Source organism: Urocampus carinirostris, chromosome 12 (genome assembly GCF_059441175.1).
Source record: "Urocampus carinirostris isolate Australia breed hairy pipefish chromosome 12, RoL_Ucar_1.0, whole genome shotgun sequence".
NCBI lineage: Eukaryota > Metazoa > Chordata > Actinopteri > Syngnathiformes > Syngnathidae > Urocampus > Urocampus carinirostris.
The window spans coordinates 33,535,419-33,557,494 of record NC_142360.1 but is presented as its reverse complement, the minus strand read 5'-3'; the positions used below and the strand labels follow the sequence as shown (position 1 = coordinate 33,557,494).

Genomic DNA, 22,076 nt, shown 5'->3' with positions numbered 1-22,076 from the left:
TTAATGGTAAATGGTAAATGGTGTGCATTTATAGAGCGTTTTTCAACTCAATGAAGACCTCCCAAAGCGCTTTACAATGTGCTTCACAGTTACCCATTCACACACACACTCACACACCATTAGGAAGTCAGCCTTGCAAGGCATCTACCTGCCTATTGGGGGCATTAGGGATTCAGTGTCTTGCCTAATGTATCCAACTCACTGATTGCACTAAAGAAACCTAATTTTAGCACCCGACCAACCAGTCAAAACTAGTAAAAACTCATAGTAAACTAAGAAACAACTACCCGTCGCAAATCAACCCAAAAAATGACTAACATTCACCAAAAAAACTGTAGTAAAGCAATCCAGCCATAGTAAACATTTCAGGCTCATATTGACTATCTCAATTTCTTGCTTTCCACCCCATAGGAATTTTGAAACATCCAAAAACATCTCTTCTGTCCTTACTTGGCAGCCCGTTACTGACACAAATTTGCATCGTTACTGCAATCAAGCTGCGTCAAGCCTCTCAAGTAATAATCTTGGCTATGTTTCACAGTCTCTATCACCCTCCCTACCGCCACCAACAGAGCTGATAACAACTCCAATTACAAAACAGATTTTGCTTTCCTATGTGGGGAATTAAATATCAAAATGTACCGTTTACCAAATTGTTCAAATTAGTTATCTTACTCGATTCACCAAACACAACCTATGTTCACCCAACAATTTATGCGCGCTCGTTTCTTGACGGAAAGAGAACAAGAAAGCCGACATTTCCACACAGGGCAGTGTACTCCATCAAAAACAGCCAAATTAGCGTTGTTGGAGTTTCTGGGAAGCCCTCTTCTAAAGTCCTTTAGCTCTCTCATAATCACCATCTTCTCCCCGCATAATGGTGTGCCGACTCCTCACATGGGCGTGCCAAGGAAGCCCCCCCCCCTGGGCGTCACGAAGTCTGGAATACTCAAAACAACACCGAGCGTTTCTGTGTCATCAGGACCTTTCTGCGTCTGGATGTGCTGATTATCTTATCAGCCTTACGTCCCGTTCCCGCCGTTCCTGTAAACAACATTTTTCACCAGGGTGCCCTGACATTGAACTACAGCCCAATCAGTGAATATATTTTGCATTAAATACAATTTGTAGTCAATCGTATAAAATCCTTTATAGTCAAATGTATAAAATCCTTCACCTATGAAACAGTTTTCCTTCCCTGCAGTTAAACTACTAGTTGCTCTAAAGTTCGCATTCAACTTTAATATAGAAACAAGCCCTCCAATGTGGACTTATACAAAGTTTTGAAACTACTCAATAACTGGTTTAATACTGCAATGAAAAAAAGCTTCTTGGAAACATTTGAGTTTTTCCAAAAACCCCCCGAGTAAAAAAATTGCCTGACGGACCAAACTAATTCACTGTGGTAAACAATGCATTGTTCTTAATTAACTGAATTTAATCAAATAGGCCAATTGATGGAGATCATAATTAATTTAACCGTAGAATCCAACAATTAGCCAGCTGTGATAAAGCAGTCAAGCTATCTATACCGAAAAAACTGCAGTAATCCAACTAATTGTCGTAATACATCGTAACCACCGTGTTCAATCGTCCAGCCTTCCTGATTTTTAACGGGACGTACTTTGCATATCTTGACAAGCCCATTCAAGTAACGTCGGGAAAGAAGAAACCATTAAAGTGCTCAACACAATGTGGTAGTCTCTGCCCACGTTTAAAACTGTCACTTTCACATCTAGCGAAAACAGAATTAAGCCCCTCGCAGTAGTCAGAAGGCACAGATTTCGCAGTAAAACTGAAAAAAACTATACAATATCTTTGACACGATTTATCCAGTGTTCATTTTACCTTTGAAAATCTATATATTCATTCAGTTTTAATCATCACAGTTTATTGGTAATACAAAGCAGTTATCACTTCAGATTTTTCACTTCACAAAAATATTGTACATTATACAAAATAATATTGCTAAAATATTAGTCTATATATTCGTGCAGTTTTAATCATCACAGTTAATTGGTAATACAAAGCAGTTATCACTTCAGATTTTTCAGTTCATATATTGTTCGTGGTTTGCTGTCCCGCCACAGTTGTAATGCCTTCTCAAGGTCCAATCCATTATCATCCTCCTCATAGCGTAACCAGGAATATGATTGAGTCCATTTTGGCAGAAAATTCCTTGCTAGGAATATCCTTTTGTTTGTTTTCTTTAGTCGAATCGTTGGCTTCAACACACATGTTTTCCTTGCCTTCGCGATCTTCCGAAGAATTTCTCCGCCGTTTTTTTCATGCCAGAATTATAACTGTTTTTATCACTTTCTGCATCAAGTTTCAACTTATTACTGACACTGAAGAAATTACCAATGTTGTGTTGATTTTCGCCTAACACTAACTGTTTTTTCGGAGGCATACTTAACCTTCACTCGACGACAACCACCACAACAATGACGTAATCTCGACGCAACGAGATCTTGTTTGCCGAGATCGGCGTGCAGACTAAAACTCGAACCGCGAGACCAAAACAACAATGGCGGATCTGCCTGACGAAAAGTTTGGAGTGCGGTAAATCTAATCGGGTAATAATGACAATATTGTGTCAAAAAAGTTGCGTCCTAGGGACCCACTTTGATTTAACACTATTCGTCCCCACCAAAAATGATGCGTCTTTGACGCAGGGACGCGGGCAAACGAGAACACTGTTTATCAAAGAATCCACCTTAAAAAAACTTTAAAAAAATAATTGCAATGTTTAGCCAAACAATGTGTTCTATTGTGAGTGTCAACCAGAGAACCATAATTGAGGATTTTTCTTAGATTATTATTCGGTGATTTGCCGTGAAAATAGCTCAGTTGGCAATAGGAAGATAGAGGTCAAGTGGGGTATTGATGAGCTTTTGAGATGGCTTTTGTTTTAAATGAATTGCTTATTGATCATCACAGCAGACCGAAGCAAATGTTATTATTCCACAACTTAAAAAGGCGAGCAATGAAATGCGTCAAAACCAATCCACTCAGAATCTGAGGTATTTAAGGTGTTACTGCCGGTTAATAACTGACATCTTCTTGCGGCATTGGGCAAAGTACAGCAAAGGGTTGCGGGCGACTGGACCTGCTGAGGAAGTACTCGGATTGATTTTACATTTTGGGACTCTTAGACTGGTAAGACTTTGTTTAATTTAATTTCTTTTATTCGCCATGTCTGAGATACGTAGTATCATTTTTCTTTTATCGAAAAAATAGAGCGGGACTTTTCCAAGTCCAGACGATCATATGGATACTCATCTCATCTCATTAGCAGCACCGCTTATCCTCAGTTGGGTCGCGGGGGTGCTGATGCCCATCCCAGCAATCGGGCAGTGGGCAGGGGACACCCTGAACTGATTGCCAGCCAATCGCAGGGCACACGGGGACAGACAACTCGCTCGCTCATTCACACCTAGGGCCAATCCACCTGAAATGCATGTCTTTGGAATGTAGGAGGAAACCGGAGTGCCCGGAGGAAACCCACGCAAAGACAGGGAGAACATACAAACTCCGCACAGGAAGTCTGGTAGCTGGATTTGAACCCACACAGGAGGTTCCCAAGACCTTAGAACTGTGCCGCACACGTGCTAACCACTGCGCCGCCGTGCTGCCCCCATATGGATACTGTTGACATTATATGCCTTTTTTTGTGGACACTTGGACAGTTCTTCTTTTATTGATGTTCAAACCAGGCAAGGAAACCCTTCTGATTTGAATGTGTCCCATAATGTCCACTATTGACCCACAATGTTCCATCTTATTCATTAGTTCTCTGTTGTTGTCCTGTAGCCCAGTGTTTTTCAACCTTTTTTGAGCCAGGGCATGTTTTCTGTCATGTCCCAGAATGGAATCTCGGACCCAATTGCGTTCGTTTTAAAGGAATCTTTATTGGATTGAGCTGACAGAGCTTGCTTAGGAAGCCGACGGTTGTCGGTCGCTAGCAGCGTTGGACGGAATGGCAGTTCCGTGACAGGTAGGCAGAATCGATACGGCTTAGCGGGCAGGTCGATGGCCGGGGCAGGAGAGCAGGTCGTGAACGTGGGACAGAAACAGGTCGAAACCGAAGGCAGGCAGGAATCAAACAGGAGAGGTTTTTGGTACTGGAATCTGGCAAAACACACATAGAGACACAAGTACGGTCTGACACTCTCCTCTGGGCGCTGACAGCTTAAGAGGAGAGTGCCAGCCAATCAGAGAGTGCGCCAAACGATTGCCCCAGGTGTCTTCATTTTGGCAATCATGACAATTTTCTACATGGGAAAAATTTTGCTGCACACCACTAACCAAAAATGTTATAAAATGACACTGAACAGTATGTTTTATTACAATATAATTTACAATATCCCGAGTTTTTACACCACAGACACTTGACAATGACATAATATTTGCAAAAAATGATTCATAAATGTTTTATAAAATTTTAAAAAGTGACATTGGATAATTTCTCACGGAGCACCTGACGATCTCTCACGGCACACTAGTGTGTCGCGGAACAGTGGTGGAAAATCACTGCTGTAGCCCACAAAGATGTCTTTTTCTTCTCTCCACACTTAAGTCCTATAATGTCCCCCACAAGGGACTAATGTCCAATGATTGTCCTAGTCAGTCCCACACAGCATCAATCATGTTCCATTACGGTCCTATTGTGTTGTATAATGTTCTAATGTATTCCATTAGGACCCGTTATGATCTATGAGGCTTCTCTCTTCCGTAATGTCCTTTTTTTTGTAACCAGTGTTTGGTGGATTACTGAATAAGAATTAGTAACTAGTTACCTAATTTTAAAAAAATAACTGTTACCCTCCCACATTGCTTACATCCAAATTTTTAAATTTGTACATTGTAAATAATGAACTAGTTTTAAAAAGTAGGAAAAGAACGCACCATGTTGTAAGAGTTGAGTTAGAAAATTTGATTAATAACGCCTTTAAGTACTCGTTACCGAGAAAAGTAATTGAATTCCTTTGTAACGGGGTACTCCCAACACTGTCTATAATAGGGGTGTCAAACCTCTGTCCCAATACAACGCTGAGAGAGGTGCAAGAGAAAAATGAGCTGCAGTTTTAAATGTTTCCACTTGGTGCCGCCAAAGCCATGCACCACTCACATAGACACTGTAGCTGTATTTCTTTCTATTTCTGTCTATTTTCCTTTCTCTCATTTTCTTTCTCTCCCACACAATCTCCCTCTCTCTCTCTCTCTCTCTCTCTCTCTTTGTCTTCTCTTTTTAATCTCTCTATTTTTCTCTCTCCTATATCTTTCTCTCTCACTCATTCTTTTTTCTCCCTCTCTCTCTTTCTTTACTCCTTTCCTCTCCCTTTCACTTTTTCCTTTTTCTCTTCCTCTCCCTTTCTCTCACACGCTCTCACTCTATATCTTTTTACAATCTTTTTTTCCTCTCTCTCTTTTCTTCTCTTTTTGCCTCTCTTTCTGTCCCTTTGTCTGTTTTTATCTCTCTCTCTTTCTCCCTCCCTTTCTCTTTCATACTTTTTCTCTCTGTACTTCCCTCTCTGACGATTTCTTTTCTCTCTCTCTCTCTTGTCATCAATTTAACTCTTTTCTCTTTCTCTATCTCATTTTCTATTTTCTCTCTCTGTCTTTTCTCTCTCTTGTCATCAATTTAACTCTTTTCTCTTTCTCTATCTCATTTTCTATTTTCTCTCTCTGTCTTTTCTCTCTCTTTCTCTTTATTTTACTGTATTTTCACGTTTTTTCTCCCTACTTATCCCTCTCTTTTAGTCTCTCTATCTCTCTTTGTCTCTCTTTTACTATCTCTATTTCTACCTTTCTGTCTCCCCCTTTTTCTCTTTTTCTGTCCCTTTCTTGTACTTTACTTTGCTCTTTTTCTCATTTCTTTCCAATCTACTAGTTTGGTCACTGTCCGTTTTTTTTCTACCATGTGGCCCCAACGCTCAAATGAGTTTGAAATCCCTGTTCTATAACCAAGCTCTGAACTTGCTTCACCTGGATGTGTTATCGTGTCCTCGTCCTAAATTCCAATTCTTATCAGCTGAGACATCAGATTACCAGACCGTCTAATCAGCTTCTTCATATGGTCCTGTCAGTAATAATTCAGTGCCGTGGTTTCTTATCACTTTCTATTGGTGGAAATAAAACATCTTTGTAACCAGGGTTGGGTCGGGGTTACTTTAACTTGAATACTTTCAATTAATTTTGGATTACTCCAATACCAAATATGCTATTAAAAGACAAAATAAATTAAATATGAATAAAATGATGATTCACAACACGTGGTAAGCTTTCTCTCCTGGCTTTGATCTCTTTGATCTCCGGCAAAACGAACATAAAATGCGACAGAAACAAAATGAAAATAAATCCAAACAGCTTGGCAACATCATTTTTGCCGTTCCATGTATTCCGTTACTCCCCAAGCCTGCACAAAATTTAGTCATTTTATTCATATTTAGTTTCTACCCAACCCTGCCATCTATCTATCTATCTATCTATCTATCTATCTATCTATCTATCTATCTATCTATCTATCTATCTATCTATCTATCTATCTATCTATCCATCGACCTAACTCCCTCTCTCCCTCCTTCCCTATCTATCTATCTATCTATCTATCTATCTATCTATCTATCTATCTATCTATCTATCTATCTATCTATCTATCTATCTATCTATCTATCTATCTATCCATCGACCTAACTCCCTCTCTCCCTCCTTCCCTATCTATCTATCTATCTATCTATCTATCTATCTATCTATCTATCTATCTATCTATCTATCTATCTATCTATCTATCTATCTATCTATCTATCTATCTATCTATCTATCTATCTATCTATCTATCTATCTATCTATCCATCCATCTATCTATCTATCTATCTATCTATCTATCTATCTATCTATCTATCTATCTATCTATCTATCTATCTATCTATCTATCTATCTATCTCCCTCCCCCCCTACCTCCCTACCTACCTACCTTCCTACCGATCGACCGACCGGCCTGCCTGCCTGTCTGTCTGTCTGTCTGTCTGTCTGTCTGTCTGTCTGTCTGTCTGTCTGTCTGTCTGTCTGTCTGTCTGTCTGTCCGTCTGTCCGTCTGTCTGTCTGTCTGTCTGTCTGTCTGTCTGTCTGTCTATCTTTCACTATTTTTGGGTAGTGTCCAAACACATCCCAGCTCCCTTTCCTTTTGCCTGGCAGACGTTATTGATTTCTGGGCACTCGGTTCCTGTTGGCAGCAATCCGCCCGCTGTTCCTGACATGGCCTGCCTGTTGGCAGCGTCCCATTTATGGACGTCCAATTTACAACCCGCTCCGGTCTGCCCTCCAGACTGGACTTTCTGAATCCAGACGCCGGGGGAAGTGTTGATGTCCCACCCTGCCGCTACTTTTAGCTCACATGCCCGCTCAGGGTCACAGCTTCACTACTGTGCTAGTTATTGGTGATACACAGCTCAAATCTTGAGGCAATTGTAACCCTTTCACTGGATCGAATACGTCATTCCGCTCCAGATGTGGTATTTTCGAATATAATATAGAATAGAATATAATAACGATTTGGCACTCTGGTTTCTTCCCACATTCCAAAAAATATCTAGTATAGGTCCACCACTCCCTCGTTAGAATCAGCCAGTGGTCATTAAACCCAAACTTTTGAAAGAGCCATAACAGACCTCCAAAAAACAAAAAACTAATAAGCTTGGAGCCACACATTAATTAAAAAGCCTTTGTTAAAGTCAATCATTATTAAGACTATTTCGTGGCCATATTTACACAAATAAAATACATATAATGTTAAAATTTAATCGATATACCAAGAGCAGATTTTACTCACGTCCTCCATGTTGAAGAAGGGGAAGAGCCCCCGTGATTTATTATACTTCAGGGAGAAACAGCACACATGAGCACTTCACAATAAAAGAATATAAGATTGATAAACGTACAAGATGAAATTAGACTGATTATTGAAACGTTACTTCATGTGTGTGTGTGTGTGTGTGTGTGTGAAAGATTTTTATATTTTGTAATATAAAAACAAGTTATATTCACACAGTGAATTCTGAGAAATATTACAACCAAAACGACCAACCTATCACCTTTCGTAAACATATTTTTTTTTAAATTAAAAGGGGATCTAAGCATCAAATTGTGTCATTCAATATTTATTCTAAATACTTTTCAAACATTAGAAAACGACAGGCAGACAAACTCAAAGACCCAGAACCTCTTGCTCATCATCTGTGTGCGGAGCGCCTTTTGTCATTCCCTTTGTCCCCAAATAAACTTTAGTCAGTCAGCTCGTGCATGTTTGGTCCACCTCACTTAAACATAACAAATAATTTTTGTGTCTCGTTTGTCATCATACAGAAAACACTGACATAAAAATGTATGTATTATTCCCATCCCCACTATTATCATTTTTAAACATTTTGTGAAATAGCTGCAGGGAGCTACTAGAATGGTGTTTAAGAACCACAAGATGCTGACTCCCTGGGATAATCGGTTCAAAACGATCCAACTGACTACACAGTGGATTCACGCTCATCATTCTTATCATTAATGTTGTTATTACAAATGTTACAATTGTAGTTATTATCATCGTTATTATTGTTTGAGCTAAATGTTGCTCTTGGGGATGAGAATATCGTCAGACGGTACGGAAAAGTTTTCCACCCACTCGTCAATAATACAACACAATTCATTGTAATTTTATGATTATTTTCAATAATCATTTACCGAGCCACTGCCAGGCTTCTTAACTCTTTGATTCGGGTGATGAGGATTTTCGTCACGTAACAACCAAAGATAACTGCTCAATAATCAGATTTCTGGTCTGCAGTTTTCAGGTTAATTACTGGTTACCCTTGTTTAAACCGCACACAGATTTTAGGCTAGCAACAACATATACCAATAATTACTTTTAAATTTGCTATCTTTTCAAGACATGTCTTTTTTTTTTCAAATTTCAGTGATTTATTAAAAGTTTTCACACATGCTGTCACTTATTAAGTTGTTTTCATATTAAATCTACTAAATCAAACAAAATTGAGGGATCATTTCAACTCAGAATGAAAACCAATGTTGTTTCAAAGGTAAAAAAACACAATCACATGCATCAAATTTCTTACAATGGTAATTATTTTATGAAGACATTTTCACAATGGTATTTTTATATTTTTATATGTTTTATACATGAATCACTAAAGAAAAAAGCAGTAGTGCGTTTCTGTGTTATATTAAAACAAAACAAAAACATTGGCACATTTTTTCAAACATTTATCTTTTTGCAGTTGACTACAAAAGAAAGAAAAAAGGCTAATCCTTAAATTGGAAGTTTTTACGAAACAAATAAGGTCTTCAACCTCCGGCCCCCCAAAATAATAATAATGGATTGAGGATAATGTTGTTGATTAATCAATTAATATTACTTTTAAAAATGTTTAATTCATACTCCAAACTTTATTTTTATTCATTTAATCGAACCTAATGAAAATCAGCTCACTTTTATAGATGGTGAAAGAAATATATTATGGGCTGTTGCCTTTGAACATATTCATATTTTGACAAATATAGTCTTATTATCATATATAAATCCATTGCAATTTTATTCACCTAATGATGACAACAAATCTCAACTTCCCATTATAGAAAATTACGATTCTTCAGTGTTTAATTTTTAAATGGTATCCATTTTGGCAGCACACAGGCTCATAATCTGACCTCAAGTAGTTTATTTGCTTTTTGGAGGGGTTGCTAATGCATATCATGGTGTTCCTATTCACGTGTACTGAAGCTAAGATGTAGCACTTGTCCCAAAGAACTTCTTCTGGCCTCCTCCAGAGAAAGGAAGGAGCATATGCGCCGAGCCAAGGAGACATCTGTCCAACGGCTCGATGGCACGTTCCTACCACTTCCTTTTTGCCGCAAACTAGCAGCTGTTGTGCTTGGAACGTGTTGGACTGCTTGCATTCAGGTTGTGTAGGTGGAATTTTCCAACAATTAACTCTTTATCTGAGTTTCCTGAGATCCTTGATGTGCTTGATGTGTTCTCAAGGATTGAAAAGTGTCTTCTTAAAAATGACGCCAACAGCGCTCTGCGGGGGCTTTGCTTTGCCGTTGCATTTCTTCTATCCTTGTGAATAACGACAGCTGGCGTTAGTTTGTATGACAATGTCCTATGAAGCATCATCGCTCCCTACCTAGTTACCTGAGAAAGTAAATATTTCATTTAATTTAAAAAGAAGTTATATGAGAAAGAATTTGAAAATGTCTGAGCAATTACGAAACACCGCGGTGATGTAATTGACCCGGAGTTTACTTAAAGATGGGAATTGCGACTATTTTTAGGGAACTTTTTTTTTTGGCTGGCCTGACTTAAAAGAGTTGGGCTCATTTGTGTCCCAAAAGGCTATTCGAGTTGTTTCTCTTGCTTTAATCCCTACATTACGAATTATTACATAACATTTTGCATGGAATTACTTAAAAAGGGAGAAAAACAAAGAATAAAATGACAAAAATGGGAAAAAAAGAAACAAAAGTAAAAATACAACAACAAAAGGAAAAAGAGAGATAAAATAAGAAAAAATAACCTTAACATTTTATACAAACACATTAACACTGAAAAACACAGAAAATATTTTAACTATATGTTAGTGGGGATTTTGAGGGGTGACATGATCCTATAACACGTGACGTAAAAAACCCGGAGGAGAGCGGAAAAGCGTGCCGCTGAAAACAGTGGCAGGTTTGCGGGCAATGTTCCCTGTAATTTTCCACGGGTCTAAGCGTTCACACAAAGTCGGTGAGCAACGCTTGAAACAACAGTGAGCAACAGCAATCCCAAGTGTGGCAACTAAATCATTATCAAACATGTCCAAAACTTGACATCAAGTTACATTTTGCTGAGTTTCCGGCAATGCAAAACATTTTTTTACTTTTGAATGAATTGACTAATGTATTATTGCAAAGGTTGTACGGCCTACAAACGCCATTTGTTTTTACAACAATTCTTTCACAAGATTTCCATTTCTTTTGTTTTCCTAGTATCTTTTGTGGCATAATGCTAACATTTTTGGGGGCTTATTTAGTCGGTTGCACGATACTCAACTGTATTTAATCACATTTTTTAGTGGAAGTGCAATGTTGACAACAAGATTGACTTGGTATAATTGGAAATTATTTGGATGCAACACAAACTTTTTCTTCTTTTTCCCTGTTTTTTTTTTCTATTTTTTTTAATTCTTTTAAAAAAATCTCATTGTGTTTATTTTTTCCTAGCTGTTACTTTTTTTCTTTTTGTTCTCTATTTACTTTTTTTCCTTTGTTTCTTTCTTTTTTCCTTCTTTTTTCTCTTCGTTGTTTCTTTTTTCTCAGCTTTTCACTACTTTTTCATTTTTGTATTTTTTTCTTTTTGTTCTATTTCCCCCTCTTTCTTTAAGTCATTTTGTGCACAAGTTTACATAATATTTGGTCGTAAAGGGATTAAAGAAGCAAAAACAACCTGAAGAGCCGTTTGAGACCCGAAAGAGCCGGTTCCCTTTAGTGAGCCAAGCCGAAGAAGCCGGTTCTCGAAAAACTCTACTGACTTTACTTTTCATCTTCGTTCCTTTTTACTTCAAAATACCGCATTTAGGACACTACGTCAGGGCAACCCGTGTATTTTTACGTTCATGCACTGTAACTTTGACTTAATTCGCTTCTTAATTAGCAATTTCAAACCCTGATTTTTGTGCGCTGGCTAGATTTTCTTGTGCGCTGAGAATGTGCAGGCAGTGGGCGATTGCGCAAGCGCGCAGCTTAGAGGGAACATTGATTGCGGGGGCACGTCACCATTGGCCTTCTACAGCCAAAGAAATGCACCACTTTTGACCATCAGTAAGGGTAACGGCGAAAAAAACAATTAATTAGACTACCCTTTTACGTAATGGCTTTATTCCCAACACTGTTCTGCAGTGACCACCGAGTAAATTGGGTGTGTTTGTGTGTGAATTTGTGTTTTAAGGTCCAAGTGGAAGATTAACCAAGCTCCAAAGGGGAAAATTGCAGGCCACAAAGGGAAGAGTGGGAGGACTGTGTAAAGGTTTTGTGCTGCACCCTTTCTCCCCTGATTTTACTCTCTTTTGCTCCGCTTCCCTCCCTCCCTCCTTTATTCCTTGTTTATTACCGTCCTCTGTGTTTTCTCACCCTTTACTTTTCTTCCCACTCATCTCTCTCCGCCTAAAACACTCCCTCTCTCTCTTTCTCTCTGTCTCTCCATCCATCCATTTGCTGGAGCAGCCCTGCAGATAATGCCTGTAATTGGAGTGACTCGCACTTTTCCAGTGTGTTTGGACCAGATAAAGAATATTGTCAGCGTTTTGCCGACACGGCCTCGGCTGGTGAAATTAAATGGACTCTGTTCTGTTCTGTCGGCAGCAAATTAAAAGGCTCTCAATTCATCTGTTTCCGCCCGAGGCTTACGGCAGGGGGGGTTATTCACATAGAAAATACGTAGAGGGGCGGGCTAGGGTTGTCGAGAGATTCCCCCCCCGACCTCGTCCTCCTCTAGCCGCGGCCGCTTTTCATTTTGTTCAAGATTGCACTCGAGCAAGGCTAGACGGAGAAGTGCGGGGGTCAGGGCCGATATTCTTAGGGGAAACTCGTTGCTGCTCAGTGATTTATTCACTTGTTTTGGCACCTGCAGACGCTTGACCGCTTTCGCTTTTTTTTCTGAATGTTGGCACCGCAAATCGTAGAGGTTTTTGACTGGTATTGACAGCGGTCGGTAAACACGCTTTGTGCTAAAACTCAGATATGAAGCGTGAGGTCCGGCACCAATTGTTTTCCTTGTTTTGCTCGGAAGGAACGACTAGAATATTTCAAGTAGCAAGAAGAATCGGTGCCCCTTCACTTTGCAGAGTGCAGGTTATCCTTTGTTGAAGAATGATTCGTGCAGCCATTTCATTTCCCTCTCAAAAGTGTCTCAACTATAAAACAAAGAATGTCATTTTAAATATGGACAACACACGTGAAACTTGCATGCTCTTAAAATGTAAGTAGAACATATTCAAACTTATCAGCAGTGAATTTGGATTATAAATGAGGGCGGCAGTGGCTCAGGAGGTAGAGCGCTCGTCTTGGGATCAAGAGGTCGCAGTTCGAATCCCGGCTCCTCCGTGTTACATGTCGAAGTGTCCTTGGGCAAGACACTGAACCCCTAATGTCCCCAATAAGCATTACATGGCTGCACGGCCGCTGTTGGGAAATGTGAAGCACACTGTAAAGCGCTTTGGGAAGTCTTGACTTGAAAAGCGCTATATACATGCTGATAATTTCATTTTCATTTTTTAAAGTTTATAAGGAGTGTTAGTGGCTGTAGGCAGGAAAAAAACAAAACAAAAATCGCACAGGAGTAAAAGTCAAATTTTTTTATATTATTTCTTTTATGATGGCAAGGCTAGTTTTTCTCCACAGTCAGTTTTTTCCTGAGTAAAAGTCAACAGCATTATTTTGGGGAAAAATAACGGGAAAAAATAGCTACTCAATTATAGCATAGAAGAAAACAATGCTTACTTTTAAAGAGACTGGAAAAGGGTGACACGAGATCTTGGCAGCAAGCACGGCGGCGCAGTGGTTAGCGCATGTGCGGCACAGTTCATGTCTTTGGGACCTCCTGTGTGGGTTCAAATCCAGCTCCAGACTTTCTGTGCAGAGTTTGTATGTTCTCCCTGTGCTTGCGTGGGTTCCCTCCAGGCACTCCGGTTTCCTCCCACATTCCAAAAACATGCATTTCAGGTGAATTGGCCGGTCCAAATTGTCCCTAGGTGTGAATGAGCGAGTGAGTTGTCTGTCCCCGTGTGCCCTGCGATTGGCTGGCAACCAGTTCAGGGTGTCCCCTGCACACTGCCCGATGATTGCTGGGATGGGCTCCAGCACCCCTGCGACCCTACTGAGGATAAGCGGTGTAGCTAATGAGATGAGATGAGAGAGAGATCTTGGCATAAGGAAAGCTAGATTTCGGCTCTGAAGACAATAATTTTCAGCGAAGAAGAAGAGGGAAAAAAATGATGCAATACTTTTCACTATCAAATATGAAAATAATAGCTTTCGCATAATAAGGTATTGTCCGGCGATGACGGTGTACAAGAAAACATTTACATTTTTCAGGGTAGAAATAAACATTTGGATGAAAAAATAAACTAGTTATGTAGAATGTGATGACGCTTGTTTTTAGTGTTGAAGAATGACAATGAATTCAGATTTGCTGCTTTTAAGAAAATTATGCGTGTTTTAAAGTAAGACGATACACAATTTTCAAGTGCATTTTAAAATGTTAAAATCATAGTTAGCCATAAATAATGTGTCTTATAGTCTGAAAAACTCTACAAGTTATTTCGACTTGTGAGTTATTTTTGTCGCGTTCCAAAGTTTGACGATGTCAGCAACATTATCAAAGCAATGTCTATTTCTGAGATGTGATATTGACAGGAAAAGTCTAGCGGGTCTCCACTGTTACCACAGGAAACCTGCATTCAAGCCCTATTGCAGTTTATTGTCATGCCTGCCAAAAATCACAATAAACTTGCCCTTATGGAAGGCAGTGTTCTCGTTTGCCCGCGTCCCTGCGTCCTAGACGCATTGTTTTTGCTGGGGACGCATCGTGTCGAATCAACGTGCGTCCCCGGGACGCAACTTTTTTGACACGAAATTGTCCTTATCATTTTTTAACAAAGATTTACCGCACTCCAAACTTTTCGTCAGGCAGATCCTCCATTGTTGTTTTGGTCTCGCGGTTCCTGTTTTCGTCTGCACGCCGATCTCGAGTTTGAGTTGTGTACTGAAAGTCTGTCTCTTCTTAGAGAACCGGCTTTTTCGGCTCAACTCGTTAAAGAGCCGGCTCTCAAACGGCTCACTTGCTTTGATGCATTATTTGATTGCTTTGATGCATTATATTGACGAATGATTGTGTTGTATAAAGAAGTTAAGAAAAAAAGGAAGTATAAAAGGAGAAAATGAAAAAAGACAGGTTTGTGGTGATCCCTTTTAATCAGTATATTACCAACAATAATTTAATGCAGAAAATGAATTAATAATTTGAATAAGAAAATGTATTATTCTACTTAATCATTTGCATGTATTTTTTCCTTCTACAGTGAACGTCCAAGCGACTTCATTTTTTAACTGTTTTTAATAATAAACCTCATTCATGTCGAGCAACTCAGTGTCTCACAACAAAATGTACATTAACAATATATATGATAAAGGGAAACACATGTATAATATAACATGTTAAACTACATAAATAAACATGTTTGAAAAAAAAAAGATTTTTTGTATTTTGTAAGGGAAAATACGACAGTTGTAAGGGCATGGAGCACACAAAATTTTGGGGTCCCATAGATTTCTGTTGGGGCCCATAGATTTTTGAGCATGCGAGTCCCCGGGACCCATCCCTTTTAGAGGTAAAATGAATACTGGGAGGGATGGGCAAACTTTTACTTCCAAGGTTCTTCCTTTGCATTTCAATTGTGTTAAGCCAATATGTTGTAAACCCCAAATTGTCTTTTACACTGATTATACTTTAGTAACATTATTTTCCATTTCTTGTTGATGCAGCTCGGCGTTGTTGTGCGCCGGACGCCACATCAGGGCTGAAACCCCGCCTACCTCCCTCCCATGAACCCGTGCGCCCAGACACGCACACCCGGCGCCGCCACGCCACGTACCCTTGCACACCCGGCGCCCCAGCACATACCCGCCCCAGCCGAGACCGGTCCGACTCCCCAGGATGTCCACAGAGACGGAACTCCAGCCGGCGGTCCGACCTGGCAGCCTCAGGCGGGACTCAAGGAGGAAAGGTACAGTCAAGGGAACTTATGTTACTTGAGTCAAAATAGCTTGTTAAAACTCTCCTGTTGACCTCTGGTCAAAATGACCCGCCACTGTGTTGAAACAAAACAGAAAAAAAACTGAAAAAGAAACCTAGATTATGACTTTTCCCAGATTGGTCCCAACAGCAGAAAAAAATATCATTGTTTTTATTCACATTTCCATCTAAGCTATCCAAAAATGTACTACTATGGTCCTTATCATGAGGAGTCATGGTTTGCATATTCTAATTTATCTTATTTGTTGTCATTCATAACAACATAGTGAACATTGTTTACAACAAGATTAGTTATGAAAGTCCAGGATAAACATGTAAAAAGACCTGAAAGAGGAATATAAGATGAAGAACGTTAGGAAATACTTGCTGTCCTATAATAAAAATGTATTTTCATTTTTGTATATTCTTTTTACATTTTTGCCTTTATGATCATGTTTTCAAGGTAAATATTTCACAATTTTGTCCCTACAAATTCTTCATATTGTGCAAATCATAAAGGTAAAGTAGCTAAACAACAACATGAGATACGTTTTTTTTCACATAACAGTGATTTGTATGTGCGTATATAAAGAATGGGCGGGTTTCTAATTGTTGTCCCATTGGCCAATCATTATATTCCTAATTACCGTACATTTTTTACCTTTTTTTTTTAATATTTTCACTCAAAAATAATCTTTAAATTAGCAGCATCTCCAATTATTTTGAAGATCATAAAATGTTTTACTTATTTTTTAAATAAAATAAAAAATGACCATCAGGTGATCATTTGAATAGTTTTTTCACGATTAACCAACTACGATATTATAATAAAAAAAAGAAGTCATATTTAATGTAAGAAAATTGACCTTCTTTTAAAGGAACAGTGTGTAATATTTAATGCTTACCAGTGATACAAGAAACCTTTTATTCAGTAAAAATAGCCATTGTTTTTAATACTAGGCAAGAATACAAACTATCATAACAATATTTATTTTCATAAAAAAATCATAGGTCAAGAAGTTTGTACTTTACATAGTAAAATCCTTACCTAGAAGTCACCACCATGTGTTTTCTGGTATTTTGCTGCTACGCTGTGATATTGGCACAGATTTTCATTCACATTAAACAATACAGTACCATCTAGTGGTCTAATATTGAACACTGGGGATAGTTTAGATTTATTAACTTTGTTTAATCATATGTATTTGTATACATGTGTTCACATCTGAGTTATATATCCATATATATATATATATATATATATATATATATATATATATATATATATATATATATATAGATATAGATATAGATATCTATCTATATAGATATATATATAGATATAGATATCTATCTATATATATATATATATATATATATATATATATATATATATATATATATAGAGAGAGAGAGAGAGAGAGAGAGAGAGAGAGAGAGAGAGAGAGAAATATATATATATATATATATATATATATATATATATATATATATATATATATATATATATATATATATATATATATATATATATATATATATATACAGATGATGATCACCTTTTAAGTATTTGTTTTTCTTTACTAGAGAGACGTAACTAGAAACGCTCCTTTTGGGTACTTGCCTGCAGGGTTGGGTAGGGTTACTTTAACTGGATTACTTTCAATTACTTTTGGATTACTCCAAGACCAAATATGCTAATAAAAGACAAAATAAACTAAATATAAGTAAAATTATGACCCACAACAAGTGGTAAGCTTTCTCTCCTGGCTTTGATCTCTTTGATCTCCGGCAAAACTAACATAAAATGCGACAGAAACAAAATGAAAATAAATCAGCTTGCCAACATCATTTTTGCAATTCCATGTATTCCGTTACCCCCCAAGCCTGCACAAAAATTAGTAATTTTATTCATATTTAGTTTCTTTTGTCTTTTATTAGCATATTTGGTATTGGAGTAATCCAAAAGTCATTGAAAGTAATCCAGTTAAAGTAACCCAACCCAACCCTGCTTGCCTGTAAAAACATTTGCTATTCACATCAATGTAAACAAGCAGAAATGCTTTCTTAAAGTGTTGATGCTGCAGATATTCTTTGCCGACGCATCGATAAAAACATTAAACGAAATTCCATGTATCAAAAGCACGAGAGGTGTCTGCCCTTGGAATCGGCGAGCAGGTAGTTGTGTTTGTAAGTGTGCATGTGGGTTGTCAGGGGCCAAATCCGCCTCCAGCCACCTGGCTCATAGTGGGAGCAACATGTAGCGCTCACCCAATGAGCACCTGATGGATGCAGCATTTAAAAAAGAGAAAAAGGAAAAAAACGGATGTAGCCACAGCTGATACGCAAGCTCACACGCAGGTGTCAGGTGCGCACTTGAGAATCTGTGAGCAGGTGCCCTTATGTCAGAAACACCTTTGTTTGGCCACAATGGAAATCATGTTCATCATTCAAACTGCTCTCTATTTGGGGGAAATGGAGGCACATTCTTGCAAATGCACTCACACACACACACAATATCACACAATCATTCACATACTTGGCAAGAATTGAAGCCCGGAAGGGCACAAGGGAGGTAAGATGAATTGTTTGCCGTCAGCAACGAGACTTGAGGGTGCTTTAACATCTCCTGTTTGCCTTTTCACTTCCTCACACGCAAAAATGCATAGCACCCTCAACCTTGTGACTGCTACATCACTTTTATTGATCCCTGACGAAAATCATTGTCTCAAAATACAGAGATCTCACAATTTTTGCGGTTAATGAGAAACACTCGCAAAGAGTGAAAATCCGCAAAGTACCATCTTCGTTTAAGCGGGGCGGAAGTGGCTCAGGAGGTAGAGCGCTCGTCTTGGGATCAAGAGATCGCAGTTCGAATCCCGGCTCCTCCGTGTTACATGTCAAAGTGTCCTTGGGTAAGACACTGAACCCCTAATACCCCCAATAAGCAGGTTAGCTCCTTACATGGCTGCACGGCCGCTATTGGGAAATGTGAAGCACACTGTAAAGCGTTTTGGGAAGTCTTGACTTGAAAAGCGCTGAATAAATGCAGATCTTTTCATTTCATTTCAAGCCTCCAAGGTTTGAACTTCCGTTGAGATGCATCATTACCAAATAAGGGTATATGTCTGTAACAAAAATGAAATTTACAGTTCCACTAATAATAATACACAACACATAATTACAGTTGAATGAATTGTTTTATTGTTATTTTGCAAAAATAAAACAAATGGGGGTGTCACAGACCAGAAACGGACACAGGACCCGATAGCGCTCATTTTCTCAGTTTTTATTGAATAAGAGGGAGAGTATGGCTTGTTTCCACGATCCGATGGCTGGAGATTAAAGGCGGTGTCGAGTTCGTAAGCGGGGTCGGTAACAGGAGGTAGGCAGGTAACGGGGCAAAACAGGTCAGGTAACAGGCAGGCAGATCGGGGCGTAGTCAGGTCCGTAAAAAGGTTGGCAACAAAGATCAGGCAGAAAAAAGCAGGGCAAAAACAGAGTCAGATGAGCTGAAGACAACAGCTCGCATAACGATCTGACGGCTTCCAAGAGGAAGCCGGGGTTTAAAAAGAGAGTGGCAGCCAATCAGCTGTCCGGGCTGTTGGCACTAATTAAGCCACTGCAGCTGCGCTCAATCGGCAATCAGTGTAAGAAAGCCATTTAGAGAGCGTCAGGCTAGCTGCAAGCTAATTGAGCCAGATCTCCGCAATGATTAAAAAAAAAAAACACCCCGAATGCATCAGTTTCCCTTGAGTTGTAGCTCCAGGTCATCGGTTCATGGCTAATGGACCTGGCGTTGTCATGCTACAGCGTCTGAAGCGGTGGGTTAGCAGAGTTGTTCGTCTAGTTGTCAAAGTAGCAGTAGGGCGGACCAGTGGCAACTCTAGATGTTACTTTATTGTGTAGTGCAGGGATCGGCAACCTGCGGCTCAGGAGTAACATGCGGCTCTTAAGCACTGACGAGCAGCACCATAGCCCTCCTTCAAAAGTATTTACAAATTGAAACAGTTGGGGGATGGACATCTATTTTTGTTTTAATATGGTTTTGTTGGAGGATGACCATGGCACACAATCGTATGACAGTTTTCCATGCTGTAAAATGTGTAAAATAAATATTACATTTCAACAATGGGTCTAACTATGACACGAAAAGGAAGATCAGCTGGTACAAAATGTGTATTAGCTCAAGGATTACGTATCAATTATGGAGATTTATTATGGGCCATGCAAAAAATGTTTCTCAGTGCTTGTATTGGGAAGAACCTTTTGCAACTGGAAATATGAATTAAAAAGTAATTTTTACGCATCACCTTTATGGGGATTTACTCAAGATCTAAAAACCACATGTGTTGATAACCAGGGTTGGGTAGGGTTACTTTAACTTGATTACTTTTGGATTACTCCAATCCCAAATATGCTAATAAAAGACAAAAGAAACTAAATATGAATAAAATGATGACTCACAACACGTGGTAAGCTTTCTCTCCTGGCTTTGATCTCTTTGATCTCCGGCAAAACGAACATAAAATGCGACAGAAACAAAATGAAAATAAATCCAAACAGCTTGCCAACATCATTTTTGCCGTTCCATGTGTTCCGTTACTCCCCAAGCCTGCACAAAATTTAGTAATTTTATTCATATTTAGTTTCTTTTGTCTTTTATTAGCATATTTGGTATTGGAGTAATCCAAAAGTAATTGAAAGTAATCAAGTTAAAGTAACCCTACCCAGCTCTGTTGATAACAGCACATGTAGGATAAAAAAGCCTCCATAAATCGTAAATAGATGATTGTTTATTTTAATGCTACTGGGTAAATTAGAAAAGTGCCTTTGAAAGTGATTAAAAATTGCTGAAGTTTGGCCATGAAAAAGGCATTACAAACCCCGACTAACGTGAAAAAGTTTTCCTCCTATCCTCACTCATTCTTGCTTTCACTTTCAAACACAGTCTTCTGAGCAATGTTCCCTCCAAGCTGCGCGGGTGCGCAATTGCGCACTGCCTGCACATTCTCAGCGCACAAGAAAATCTAGCCAGCGCACAAAAATCAGGGCTCAAAATTGCTAATTAAGAAGCGAATTAAGTCAAAGTTACAGCGCATGAAGGTAAAACTACACTGACACTGTTTTCTAAATGCGGTATTTTGAAGTCAATGTCGAACGAAGTTGAAAAGAAAGGTCAGTAGAGTTTTTCGAGAACCGGCCTCTTTGGCTCGGCTCACTAATGAAAACCGGCTCTTTCAGGTCCCAACCGGCTCTTCAGGTTGTTTTTGCTTCTTTAATCCCTATACAAGCAAATATTATGTAAAATTGTGCACAAAATGATTTAAAAGAAAGGGGGGAATTGAACAAAAAAAATACCAAAATGAAAAAGTGGTGAAAAGCTGAGAAAAAAAGAAACAAAAGGAAGAGAAAAAAGATGGAAAAAATAAGAAAAAAGCCAGAAAAAAAGAAAAGAAAGAAACAAAAGAAAAAAAGTAAATAGAGAACAAAAAGAAAAAAAGTAACAGCTCGGAAAAAAAACACAATGAGATTTTTTTAAAGGAATAGAAAAAAAATAGAAAAAAAACAGGGAAAAAGGAGAAAATGTTTGTGTTGCATTCAAATAATTTCCAATTTTACCAAGTCAATCTTGTTGCCAACATTGTACTTCCACTAAAAAAATGTGGTTAAATACAGTTCTGTATCATGCAACCGACTAAATAAGCTCCCAAAAATGTTCGTATTATGCGTCAAAAGATACCAGGAAAAAAAAAATCAAAATCTTGTGAAAGACTTGTAAAAACAAATGACGTTTGTAGGCCGTACAACCTTTGCAATAATGCATTAGTCAATTCATTCAAAAGTGAACTTTTTTTTTTTCATTGTCGGAAACTCAGCAAAATGTAACTTGATGTCAAGTTTTGGACATGTTTGATAATGATTTAGTTGCCATACTTGGGATTGCCGTTGCTCACTATTGTTTCAAGCGTTGCTCACCGACTTTGTATGAACGCTCAGACCCGTGGAAAATTAGAGGGAACATTGCTTCTGAGCATTACAATAGTCCAATTCAACAATAGAGAACTTTGCTCCTGTTTGTTGTCAACCTGATCATGAATGTTGTCCTTCGTCATCCGGCCCTAAAAAACGGCTTCATCACTCCTCCTCGTCCTGACTTCTGAGAGACCTTGCGGGAGGAACAGCCATAAATATGAGGCGCCGCCATTTCATTGTCTCTCAGCTTCACTTTAGA

General features: G+C 38.7%; 1 protein-coding gene across 5 annotated transcripts in view; it reads left to right on the top strand.

Moving 5' to 3' along the window:
• Positions 1 to 22,076, top strand: part of dab1a (DAB adaptor protein 1a) — a 411,680-nt gene that overhangs the window by 279,042 nt on the left and 110,562 nt on the right. For all 5 annotated transcript variants that reach the window (XM_088350331.1, XM_088350336.1, XM_088350335.1 and 2 more), the window contains one exon: positions 15,592 to 15,833. In XM_088350331.1, the coding sequence (XP_088206457.1) occupies positions 15,764 to 15,833 (70 nt within the window). In that variant the 5' untranslated portion in view covers positions 15,592 to 15,763. The remainder of the gene's footprint in view (positions 1 to 15,591; positions 15,834 to 22,076) is intronic.